The following is a 13,184-nucleotide window of genomic DNA, read 5'->3' on the forward strand; positions in this document are numbered from 1 at the left end:
GGTGGGAATTGAAACTCTCTCTGACAGGAGACTCTGCCAGACGTTCCCAGCAAACCCTCACAATGCGTTTGGGCCTGCCAGGTCTGTCCGGCATCCTCCCCCACCATCGCAGCCAACTCACCACCAGGTGGTGATCGGTAGAAAGCTCCGCCCCTCTCTTCACCCGAGTGTCCAAAACATGAGGCCGCAAATCCGACGACACAACTACAAAGTCGATCATGGAACTGCGGCCTAGGGTGTCCTGGTGCCAAGTGCACATATGGACACCTTTATGTTTGAACATGGTGTTGCCCGACGAGGCAACGTGGGTTCCCCCTCCAATGGGCTCACCACCCATAGCAGGGGTCATAGAGGTCGGGTGCGATGTGAGCTGGGCGGCAGCCGAAGGCAGGGCACTTGGCGGTCCGATCCTCGGCTACAGAAGCTAGCTCTTGGGACGTGGAATGTCACCTCGCTGGGGGGGAAGGAGCCTGAGCTAGTGCGCGAGGTGGAGAAGTTCCGACTAGACATAGTCGGACTCACTTCGACGCACAGCAAGGGCTCTGGAACCAGTTCTCTCGAGAGGGGCTGGACTCTCTTCTACTCTGGCGTTGCCGGCAGTGAGAGGCGACGGGCTGGGGTGGCAATTCTTGTTGCCCCCCGGCTCAGAGCCTGCATGTTGGAGTTCAACCCGGTGGACGAGAGGGTAGCTTCCCTCCGCCTTCGGGTGGGGGAACGGGTCCCGACTGTGGTTTGCGCTTACGCGCCAAACCGCAGCTCAGAGTACCCACCCTTTTTGGATTCACTCGAGGGAGTACTTGAGAGTGCTCCCCCGGGTGATTCCCTTGTCCTACTGGGGGACTTCAACGCTCATGTTGGCAGCGACAGTGAAACCTGGAGAGGCGTGATTGGGAAGAATGGCTGCCCGGATCTGAACCCGAGTGGTGTTTTGTTATTGGACTTTTGTGCGCGTCACAGATTGTCCATAACGAACACCATGTTCAAACATAAGGGTGTTTTTTTATGTTCAATTTTAATATTTTTATTGCAGATAATTTCAAATATCATCGATACACTGGGAAATCTTTTTAGCACCAGTTGAGTAGCACCGAGACAAAAAAGTCCTCAGGGACTTAAAAGTGTATAAAACGTTATTGGATTCATATTTGTTTTAACTTTTTTGATTAGGTCTCAACTTTAGTCCTAAATAATAATAACAAACATGTCAAATGTTTTAATATTATTATAGTCAATTAAATTTGACCCAATTATATCAGTTTTTTGGTTTTGAAAAATGTACATAAAATAAGTTATTATCCATACAGTAAATGTTAAAGGGCTAACATACAGGGGTAAAAAACATATAGAGAAATACACATAAGATTAGTAACACAACTAATTTTGATTGTTTTTTTTGGGTTAGGGTAGGTACATTAAAAACATTTTTAACTGACATCTTTAGGTCAAATGGGAATTCAAAGGGTTAAAAAACAAACATGACATGGTTGCTATTTTTTTTAGGACTGAAGTTGATTGAGAGATTTAAGCAAAAAAAGTTGAAAGAATATTAATCCCACATTTTTTTGTATACACTCCTAACTGCCTGAGGACTTTTTGTCTTGGTGGTACTTAACTGCTATTCAATTTTGTATGCCCAAAAGGGTTAATATCTTCTCCATAACGGTGATTTAGTGGGAGTTATGAGCTTGTTTCTTTTCCATGAGATGATCCCCGGCAGGTTGGGGGAATATACCTTATACCCTCAAACTGCCAGGGACTGCAGATGGAAATTAGCTTTTGGCTGTAATCTGGCACATATACATTTGATATGTTCATTAATGTGCATTGTCCCATACAACAAAGATAGAACAAAATATCAGGAGTTTTAATATACATATAAGAAAAAGCAATTTGGTGTGTCTGGTGGGACAGCTGAAACTTAATGTTTCTCTGTGGTCTACTAGCAAATGTGTCACAGATCGGTGTTTGGGCACCACTGATCTAAGGTATGCTTTGAATTTTGGCTCCCTGTGCGATTAAGTTTTGACACCCCTGATATAGAAAGTGAAAACAAAATTAGATAATTCTAAAAAAAAAAAAAACAACCTCTGACTAACATGAAGAAAACAGTATCCCCATGTGATTCCAACCACACAGAAGCACAGTCAAACATATTATTTTACCTGTAGGTGATGCTGCACTGTTCGTTGTTGCCAAGAGTGTCGTTGTCTCGCCCTCGCCAGGTGATGGCAGCTCGGGGTCGACCACTCACTCTGCACCTCAGAGTAACAATGTCGCCACTCTCGCATGCTACATCGCTAAGCGGGATGAGGAACTCTGGAGGAGCTGCAAGGGAGAATTATAGGAGGCAGAAAACAAGAAACTTGTTAATTAATTTAAAGTGCATTTTTGTTGAATCATACATTGGAATCCATAAAGGCTAATGCCCGGGCCGTCATATAAAGGTTTGTTTTTAATTTAGCCTGCTTGTGACACCATGTCAGAATGATATCAGGGTTACCAAAATATATCATAACACAGGTGTTTGTTTTGGCTACTCAGTACTATATATCTAAGTCAGCAATATGTTGACTGAAATAAAAGGAAAATGGAAGAAAACAATTGTTAACCTAGTTTTACACTTGCATGAGACAATTCAGAACAATAACAATTGTGTTAAAAATGTAAAAATGTTACTTAAAATATTGGCGGCACATTTAGAGCATGTTTTATTGTTGCTTTGATAATCATTTAAAAAAATGAACAAGAGGCTGACTGTGTCCCAGAATAGAAGTTTGTCTTCAAAGGTTCCACTGCAGTTGCAAGTTTTACACACACATTCAACAACTGAAACCTACCATCGTAGATGGAGTTGGTGTTTAGAAGCTGCAACGTAAACACAGAGACAAATATAAATGACCAGCACAAATTATAGCTGAGAAAGAAAAGAACTGAAGATGATTTCCACTCTCCACCTTGCCAGAGACTTTGCTGGCCAGATTGTCCTGAGATTTGCGGTAGCCGTTCTCCAACTTCCTGCCCTCTTTGTCTCTTTTCTCGGACTTGCGGCGGATACGAAGTGCAGTATGCCAGATAAGTGATTTTCTAAAGCGGAGAAAAGAGATCAACTTTGACCACCTTTGTATGACGTGTTTGTTTATTCATCTAACACATTATTTAAAGAGGACTTTTATGCTGCATTTTGTCTTTTCTGCTTATACATGTTGTTACATTGTTGAATACTTGTGTTAAACAATTATATCAAATCATAAAGTTTACTTATTTTGGTGTGAGCTTGCACGTAGTTGTGAATGTTTCTGTTCGCAGACTTTTTTGCAGTCTGGTTACATTGTGATATCACAGCATGGTGGATGTACTTATTTGGACATTAAATCAAGCTATCAGCCTGAAGGGAAGGACCTACCCTCTGCTTCAGGCTTTGAGGGAAAAAAAAGGTATGATACAGGATTATTTTAATCTAATCTTGGCATGTTTATAGCAACACTGACATACAGTGACATAAATGCTGCTATATCAGCTTTTTTTATGCAGAGACGTTCGGTGAGTATGCAGGTATACTTAATGATGTGACCGGGTGAAACTATATAATGTTATTAAGTTTATTTTTGACTGTCTAGAAAAAAATAGTGGTGATGACCTTAAAATAGACATTTAAACAGTGTAGATTTTCAAAAGATAAATGATGATAGTTCTGGAGAGGATGGGGCGTGGTTTCATTTGCCATCTGAGAATGTCTTCACAGATTAAAAAAAACGGGTTATTAAAGTGACTGCGGTGCAAAATTTACACCAGAGCATAGCCAATACATATTATCTGTAGATTAAAATAGTCATAGGTCCCTTTTAAGTGTTCTGGTTGACTTACTTGATGGTTCCCTCTGTGAGTTCAGGGATGGTGGAGGATGAAGTATGTCCTAATACAAAGCCAGGAATCCATCCCTCAGCTGCAGGGCAATGCTCGTTGGCAGCCCGATATACCAGGAACATGTTCTGCTGGTTGCTGGCTAGTATTTGGACCACTTCACCCTGCGCCACGCTGATCTCATCTTCCTTCACGGCCACATAGTCTTGGGTCACCAACATGGTGGACACACTGCTGCTGCTGCTACTGCTTTCACTCTGTGCAAAGACCACAAGAGAGAGGAAGTTTGCAAACTACCACCACCAGTCGCTTTAATTATCTGCTTTCCATCAATCAAATGTATGATTTGATTGACAACTGGGTTCTTGCTAAAAAGGCTAACATGCGTTAATGGAAATGTTAAAGTGCTTTGAATATCGCAGAAGCATGGAAGTGTTTATGTCTTCAGTGATGAGACAACCCAGTCTAAAAATACAAAAGTTTATGTTCAGAGTGCTGTTGAAAGAGAGAAAATATGTTGTGCATCAAAGAGTTATTTGTGTGTTGGTTTTCAGTACTAGGATTCCTTCTTCAAAGAAAGACTTGAAAAAGTAATGCTGGTAAAACATGAAGTTTAGATTGTGAACAGCAAAGCTGAAAGATACTGTCAAGTGGAAACAGCTTCTCTATGAATTAGATTTTCCGTTAGTATAAGTTTGTCACACACAGACTCTCCGTGAGGTTAGTGCACTCGGGTAGCCGTTAATCTCCAATGTAGTAGTCGGTGCAAGCCATTCTCAGAGACAGCGGTGTGCTGACTGACTGCGGCCAGTCAGTGAAGGCGGGGTTAGTGGCGGTGAGTTGCTTCTCTGAAGCCATGACCCCGACTTGTCCTCTTACCCCATTGCTCTGGGTGGAGTGTATGGACTGCTCGCTGGTGGAAGAGCATGTGCTCATGCGGTCTAAATCCTTACTGTGGGTGGAGTGGCGGTGATGAGAGGAGATCCCCCTGCTGAAAGACTCCCCGCCACCAATATTGTCACCCATATAGGAACTTTGTCGCCGAGTAGGAGAAGGAGGCACTGATGGGACAGTAGCCCAGAAGGGGTGACCTTTATGAGCTGGGCTGGAGGGGATTAACGCTTCCTTTCCTCCTCCAGGGGACTGAGGTGACACCAGTGGTGAAACTGTCCTAATTCGCGAGTTCTTCAGGGCCAGATGCAGAGGAGCTACAGCCATTTGTGGGATAGCGGCTGCTTTTTGGCTTTCTTCAAAGCCTCCTCTCTCCAAGCTGCCTGATGGTCTGCTGCTGTTGTTACAGTCGCCTGCGTCGCTACCATCAGACATGTCCATCTTACGGTCCTCTGAATTTAACAGGTCGCCATTTGAATCGGTGTCGGAATACAAGTTAGAGGGGTTGCACTGCGGGTGGCACGGTGACCACGTACCTGCTGATCTGTCGGGCCCTTCAGGGCCCGGGGGGTGGTGGTGGTGGACTGGCTGGGGGAGGCGCGAAGAAGGCTGGGGAATTCTTGAGGGTCGGGAGCGAGGGCCACACAGGGAGGAAGAGGAGTTGCCTGCTGATCCTCCAGAGCCACCGCCTCCACCACCACCTCCCAGACTGGTGGTACTGGAGGATACACTGCCTCCTGGAAGGCCTCCGGTACTGCTGCTACTGTTGGGTGGACCCCCAGGCCCGCTGCCACCCACGTGATTCCTCTGGTACTCTATGGGGGACGTCAGCGCTATGGGAAGCAAACCAAACAATGCTTGTCAATTTCATTCAACGTTCATATTTGTGAAATATTGCTGAAACCTATCCCAGCTGACTTTAGTTGAGAGGCGGGATACTGTTTTGACCGGTCGCCAGTCAATCACAGGGCACATAAAGTATATGACAAATTGATGGAGCTGTCCGGATCCTGATCATGGGATCGGATCAGGGGCCGATATTGGACTTTAACTGACCGCGATCAACCAGCCCGATCTTTACCACAGCGTTTACAGCGCTAAAGATTGTACTCCCGCAAAAGATTCCTTCAGAAGGGACGCACACTTAGGGAGACGCAATTTTATTTCCACATTCCTTGTTATACACATGGTGTCGCGTAAATTCCAGGAGGGTACGTGCCTTGCCAGAACACCAGGTCGATTTTGAGAGCAAGCCAGCAACAAACTATTCACTATTCCTCTATTCACAGTGTGAAGCCGTTTCTAAATACTAATCCTCACCACAATGGCGGTAAATAAACAAAGCTTCTTTCAAGAATCATTATTACTGGAGGACTAGAGGAAAAGGAATGGCTAAGCAAACTACACACACACACACACACACACACACACACACACACACACACACACACACACACACACACACACACACACACACACACACACACACCGTGCAGGACAACACAAGAAGCTAACTGCTAAAGCTGCAAAACAAAGTAGAAGTGATCAAGCCAGATGTCAATACTATCGATACCTACTATAGTATTAGTCTATAAACGGTACTAAAGTGATTAGATCAATATTTTTCTTGTTTGTGATTTGATTATTACAAAATCATTGTTTTGGGTCAGTTTTGTTATTATTTACAAACCCAGGGCATATGTCTCTGGATACAGCAAGGGTTTAAGATGACTGAAATAGGAGCCAAAAGTAGTTTAAGCATTTGTTTAGTTATTGTGGACCAGCCACTTTGCTTTGTAAAAAAAAAAGTACAGTATGTATCATTCAATACACAAATGAAAATGCACCATATAGCAAATTTAAGATAAGTTTTATAAAAATATGTTGATGTGTTTACTTTAGTTTTTGCTGTAAAAAAATGTTTGGTTCTATAATCTATTGTCAAGGTATCAGATCGCGACTCAAAATCGGATTGGATCTAAAGCCAAAAAATCATCGTACTGAAGGCCAAACATGTTGATTTGGACATCCCTACAAAGAACCAAAGAAACTCACACCCCCCGGTGTATTGTGATTCCCGGAATGAGGAGAACATGTGGAGAACATGCGGGTACAAACCCGCACCTTCTTACTGTGAGGTAGACGTGCTAACCACTAACCAAACAATTAATAAAAGATCATTTTTAAGTTTAGCTGGTCGTTCATCTCTCACCGTTGAGAAAATTACGCTGGTTCTCCAGTATCTGGCTGACCTGGTGCAGCCAGATTTGACTGACTCCAGGGTTCGCCGAATGGAGGGTGTACCTCTCCACGTTACCAGCAGATGACTTGGAGGTCAGTGTGAACTTGCAGGGGTCTTCTGCATTTTCTTCCAGACCCAACCAGCTCACCTGTGTGCCAGAGAGGGATGAGAGAGATAAAATGAAAATCACCATGCCTACAACAAAACAATGAAGGGTTTAGGTTATGTTCTTATGTATTAATTATATAGTAACAGACTAACCTTGATGCTGTTCTTGAAGAGGTAGCCTGGAGTAGTGAAGCCCTTTTTCTTGTCCAGAGGTTCACTGAATATAACAATCTGCTCAAAAAGGAAGATTCTTCTCTCTTTCATTCTGGACAAAAGTCCCCCATCCTGGTCTGATACCAAAAAAGTGTCTTGCAGGAGTAATCTGCCCTGTGCTACAATTTTACCCTGAAGATAGAAGGAGAGCATAGTCAAGTGTGAGTGAAGTACGATAGTACAAACTGACATCTGGTGGTGACTAAATGAAGCACTACTATATAAATACCTACTGACATTTAGTTGCCAGACATGCACAGACAGAAGCAAGTAAACTATTTTAAGAGCAGACTTACGTCGAAGCCTTGTAGGCGTCCAACATTCATCATGTCGTTGCAGCGTTTGGGGACCACACACATCACCTCTACAGCTTTCTAAAATTAAAAATAAGAAAATGAAATGTATGCATGTGCTATGGAGGGTGTGTCTTCTTTTTTAATATATTATAGTTGAAGCTTTTTTTGATTCCCAACAGGTGTATTTAACCTAAAGTTGTTACAGTTTGTCTTACCTCCAGCTCTGTAGAATCCATTCCAGCCTTCTTAGAAACCTTGAGAAGATCCTATTAACAAAGTTTTTTACAAAGAGTTTAAGTGGCCATGCACTGAATGCTAAATGTACGATAATAGGCAGTGCAGTAAGTTACCTTAAGTAACAGCTGGTATTTCATTATGCGCTGGACAGGCTTGATAAGCAAATCAGTGAGTTGCAACCTATGGCCCAATCGCTGCTTAAGCTCCTGATTAAAAATAGCCAAAAATGATTGGATCCAAACACAGGAATATTAATCTTGCATACATAAAATAATATGATACAACAATTTGGAAAACGACTTGAAAGGCTTACTTCAAAGTAAGTGTCAATGTACTCTGACACAATGTGCTCCGATTTGGGCTTGTTCTGGCAGTAGACAATGTACATGTGAAACCTGCGCTCCTATATGAAGAAAGTATACAACATACAAGTTATATGTTAGCTGAATATACATATTTAATTTTTGGCATCCATTATTGGTCAGTGTGAAGCTGTGGACTCTCAAACTGATGGAGAGATAGAGAGGGGCCCCCCCAATTAAATATTCTGTATAAAATGGTATGTTAAATAAAACTGGTTCTAAAGGTACCTTGTTATTGTGCAATACTAAAATCATTAAATAATACAGCATTGTGCTGCAATTAGCTTACCTGCTAGCAACTAGTGCGCTAAATGCTCGCTGGCAACTTGAGGGCTAATTGCGAGCTACCTTAAATACTACCTTAAATACACGACTATCATATTAATACTTCTTTCTTCAACGTTTTCCAGGCCAAAGACAAGCAACTTGATAGAGATGAAGCAGGGACCTTCAATTTAAAATATACTGTACAAATTTGGGTTTGAAAATAAACTGGTCCTAAAGGTACTTCATTGTGCAATACGAAGATATTCAAAGGATACGGTATAGCGCCTCTACTAGCTAGCTGGCAACTAGAGCGTTAATCACGAGCTACCTTAAATGCTAACATGACTAATGTTTTCCAGGCCAAAATTAAACTAGTCCTAAAGGTATTCAAAGACTACAGTATAGAGCTGCTATTACCTAGTTGACAACTAGTGAATTAATTGCTAGCTGGCAACTAGAACGCTAATCCCTCGCTGGCAAATAGCGCGCTAGTCGGTAGCTGGTAACTTGAGGAGTTATCTTAAATGCTAACATAAATATAATAAGGGGGACTTCAACAATTTCCAGGCCAAGGATCCCAAAACTTATGGGGAGAAGGAAAGGGACCCCTACTTACTGTATAAAATTGTGTTTTAAATTAAACTGGTCATACCAAGTGAAATTATTGTGTTAAAAATACTTGGCCAATAAAGCTCATTATGATTCTAAAGGTACCATGTTTTGTACAATTGTAAAATATCAAAACTAAAGTAGAAAATAGTATAGCGCAACTATTATTTAGTTGGCAACTAGCGCGCTATTTGCTTGCTCGTGGGACCACCTACTTGTATATCCTGTATAAAATTGTGTTTTAAATTTAAACTGGCTCTAAAGGTACCAAGTTTTGTGCCATACTAAGAAAAAACAGAAATTAAAACAGTAGAGTGGCGCTATTACTTAGCTGGCAACTAGCAAGCTAGTCACTAGCTGGCAACAACCGCCGCTTATCGCAAGCTATCTAACACGCTAACATGAATATAATACAGGGATCTTATAAAACATATATTTAAAAAAGTCTAATCAACCAAAAATTTCACCACCTCCTACAATACCCCTGTTGATGAACTGTGGTGTAAAAAAGTATACCTGTTTGACAAATAAAGAAGCAAGTCTGTCAGGATCCTCTAAACACCTCTCAATCTCTGCGAGGAAAAAGCTGTGAAGACAACAAATTATTTCTTCAAAAATGTATGTAGGAAAAAACTAAAATATGACCACAAAAAATAAAAGCTATGGACATACTCTTTGTGCCAGTCATATATCTGATGGATGTTTCCAAAGACAATCTTGTCTTTTCCTCGCATGTCATCTGGAACTCCTTCTTCCTTCATCCTACTCATGTAACCCTGTGAGGAGAACAGCCTTTAACTAAAAAAATCTAACTTACAGTAGGAAAGGGATTCATATGGCCCCATTCCTGGAGAGAGGCGGGTGTAATCATTTTGCAATGCAGTCTGCAGAAAATTATGAAAAGTGCCACTCTACATTGAAACTGGCTTTGTGGTCAAAGTTGGAATTGCCCCCAAACACATTTTAAGACATCCAAACCTCTACTGCCATCATGCGGCTGAAGTGAATAGTAAACCCCCCCAGTTCGTCATGTTTCATGTGTGAGGTAAACCGCCACAAATGGGGCCATATGAATCCCCTTTCCACTATAACAGGAATAATTAGGTGCATATACTAGAGAATATTTTTTTCTTTACTACCTCCACTACTGATCCCAAATCTCTGACATAGTCTCTTTCTGTTTCCACCAACTCCAGTAGGACGTAACTGAAAGAAGAAAGAGAAACACTGTAAGGAAAATATAAGAAACATTCATATAAGAGACACCAAAGCAGAACACTGTGCTCAACGGTCAGACATGACCTGTGTTCAGAAGTTTAAGCTTGTGGCTTACTGTCTTCTCTTGAGAAAGCCCGACTTGCGCTCGTCCACCTCATCCATGGGCGAGGAGGAGGAGAGGAGGGAGTTGTCTGAGGGGTTGAAGGAAGGAGAGCTGCTGTCACCTTGCTCCACTGACAGAGAACTGGGACGATCCTCCAGTGACTGAAGAGGAAAAGATGGAAGAGGTAGGATTACAAAAAAACAAACAAAAAAAAGGATTATAAAAGTGTATAAAAAGGCAAACGTGACTTTAAATCTAAGCACAGGTTTTGAAGTCTTCATCTGACAAAGACATTTAGGACAATTTATTTAATCCTTCCAATTTTGTGGGAGCAGTGCGTGGAAGAATATTTCCTGTTCCAATGACCTCTAACTTCAAAGTGATTGTAGGTTAATTAACAAAACTAACATCTTGTAGAAATGATTCCCAGATAGGTAGGAATGTTCCGATCAGGAATTTATGCTGCCGATTCCGATCGTGCATGGGTAAGATTGTGACCAATACAGATCACATGTATTAACTGAAATGTTTTCAATCTATTTATGAGTGCTACTCACAGTTTAACAATATCAGCACAATATTTTAACAAGTTCCTTAATCTCTTTTATTACATACAATTGTTTATGAGCAAAACAGTCAATAGTACACAATAACCAAACAATATAAAAACAACCATCTATTAGGTCTACTCATTTTAATCTTTTCTACCCTCGAAGTCCTCTTGTGTCCTCAGACTTAAATTGTAAACATTAACAAAAAAAAAGAAAAATACTGATCCAATCACTCTAGTATAGATCATATACTGATATTACCGTTGGTGTCGACCACCAATTTACGGATCGATTGGCCCACTGCGACAATGCTGGAACAGTATATTATTATTTCTTTAAAGGCCTACTGAAACCCACTACTAGCGACCACGCAGTCTGATAGTTTATATATCAATGATGAAATCTTAACATTATAACACATGCCAATACGGCCGGGTTAACTTATAAAGTGACATTTTAAATTTGCCGCTAAACTTCCGGTTCGAAACGCCTCTGAGGATGACGTGACGTAGCCCGGGGAACACGGGTATGCCTTCCACATTGAAGCCAATATGAAAAAGCTCTGTTTTCATTTCATAATTCCACAGTATTCTGGACATCTGTGTTCGTGAATCTGTTGCAATTATGTTCATTGCATTATGGAGAAAGAAGCTGAGCAAGCAAAGAAGAAAGTTGTCGGTGCGAAACGGACGTATTTTTCGAACGAAGTCAGCAACAACAGTACACAGCCGGCGCGTCTTTGTTTACATTCCCGAAAGATGCAGTCAAGATGGAAGAACTCGGATAACAGAGACTCTAACCAGGAGGACTTTTGACTTCGATACACAGACGCCTGTAGAGAACTGGGACAACGCAGACTCTTACCAGGATTACTTTGATTTGGATGACAAAGACGCAGACGTGCTACCGTGAGTATGCAGCTTTGGCTTCTAAACATTTGATCGCTTGACCGTATGTGCGCAACTTTTTTTTTGCGTATGTACGTAACTTTTTAAAAATATATAAGCTTTATGAACCTTGGGTTAGGTGAACGGTCTTTTGGGCTGAGTGATTGTGTGTGTTGATCAGGTGTTTGAATTGTATTGGCGTGTTCTATGGAGCTAGGAGCTAGCATAGGAGCTAGGAGTTAGCATAACAAAGACGTAGGTGATTTTATGCAGGATTAATTTGTGTCATATTAAATATAAGCCTGGTTGTGTTGTGGCTAATAGAGTAAATATATGTCTTGTGTTTATTTACTGTTTTAGTCATTCCCAGCTGAATACCAGGTACCGTGAGTATGCAGCCTTGGCTGCTAAACATTTGATAGCTTGACCGTATGTGCGCGTCACGTACGTAACTTTTTAAAAATGTATAAGCTTTATGAACATTGGGTTAGGTGAACTGTCTTTTGGGCTGAGTGATTGTGTGTGTTGATCAGGTGTTTGAATTGTATTGGCGTGTTCTATGGAGCTAGGAGCTAGCAGAGGAGCTAGGAGCTAGCATAACAAACACGTAGGTGTTTTTATGCAGGATTAATTTGTGGCATATTAAATATAAGCCTGGTTGTGTTGTGGCTAATAGAGTATATATATGTCTTGTGTTTATTTACTGTTGTAGTCATTCCCAGCTGAATATCAGGTACCGTGAGTATGCAGCCTTGGCTGATAAACATTTGATAGCTTGACCGTATGTGCGCGTCACGTACGTAACTTTTTTAAAATATATAAGCTTTATGAACCTTGGGTTAGGTGAACGGTCTTTTGGGCTGAGTGATTGTGTGTGTTGATCAGGTGTTTGAATTGTATTGGCGCGTTCTATGGAGCTAGGAGCTAGCAGAGGAGCTAGGAGCTAGCATAACAAACACGTAGGTGTTTTTATGCAGGATTAATTTGTGGCATATTAAATATAAGCCTGGTTGTGTTGTGGCTAATAGAGTATATATATGTCTTGTGTTTATTTACTGTTGTAGTCATTCCCAGCTGAATATCAGGTCACCCCCGGCTCTCACAGCATCTTCCCTATCTGAATAGCTTCAACTCCCCACTAGTCCTTCACTTGCACTTTACTCATCCACAAATCTTTCATCCTCGCTCAAATTAATGGGGAAATTGTCGCTTTCTCGGTCCGAATCTCTCTCACTTCATGCGGCCATCATTGTAAACAATAGGGAACTTTGCGTATATGTTCAATTGACTACGTCACGCTACTTCCGGTAGGGGCAAGCCTTTTTTTTATCAGATACCA

The 13,184-nt window shown here is 41.5% G+C and overlaps 1 protein-coding gene across 3 annotated transcripts in view; it reads right to left on the minus strand.

Moving 5' to 3' along the window:
* The window catches only part of LOC133660191 (triple functional domain protein), a 118,738-nt gene that overhangs the window by 10,665 nt on the left and 94,889 nt on the right, over window positions 1–13,184 (minus strand). For 2 of the 3 annotated variants that reach the window (XM_062063454.1, XM_062063455.1), the window contains 15 exons: window positions 10,420–10,568; window positions 10,226–10,292; window positions 9,759–9,862; window positions 9,603–9,672; window positions 8,162–8,251; window positions 7,962–8,054; window positions 7,827–7,877; window positions 7,612–7,689; window positions 7,256–7,447; window positions 6,965–7,142; window positions 4,741–5,585; window positions 3,865–4,118; window positions 2,955–3,084; window positions 2,838–2,865; window positions 2,163–2,325 (listed from right to left, as the gene is read on the minus strand). In XM_062063454.1, coding sequence (XP_061919438.1) covers window positions 2,163–2,325; window positions 2,838–2,865; window positions 2,955–3,084; window positions 3,865–4,118; window positions 4,741–5,585; window positions 6,965–7,142; window positions 7,256–7,447; window positions 7,612–7,689; window positions 7,827–7,877; window positions 7,962–8,054; window positions 8,162–8,251; window positions 9,603–9,672; window positions 9,759–9,862; window positions 10,226–10,292; window positions 10,420–10,568 — 2,492 coding nt within the window. Of the gene's footprint in view, window positions 1–2,162; window positions 2,326–2,837; window positions 2,866–2,954; window positions 3,085–3,864; window positions 4,119–4,740; window positions 5,586–6,964; window positions 7,143–7,255; window positions 7,448–7,611; window positions 7,690–7,826; window positions 7,878–7,961; window positions 8,055–8,161; window positions 8,252–9,602; window positions 9,673–9,758; window positions 9,863–10,225; window positions 10,293–10,419; window positions 10,569–13,184 lie in introns of those variants that run through there. The other variant, XM_062063457.1, reaches the window with a different exon arrangement.

This window comes from Entelurus aequoreus, linkage group LG11 (genome assembly GCF_033978785.1).
Source record: "Entelurus aequoreus isolate RoL-2023_Sb linkage group LG11, RoL_Eaeq_v1.1, whole genome shotgun sequence".
Classification (NCBI taxonomy): domain Eukaryota; kingdom Metazoa; phylum Chordata; class Actinopteri; order Syngnathiformes; family Syngnathidae; genus Entelurus; species Entelurus aequoreus.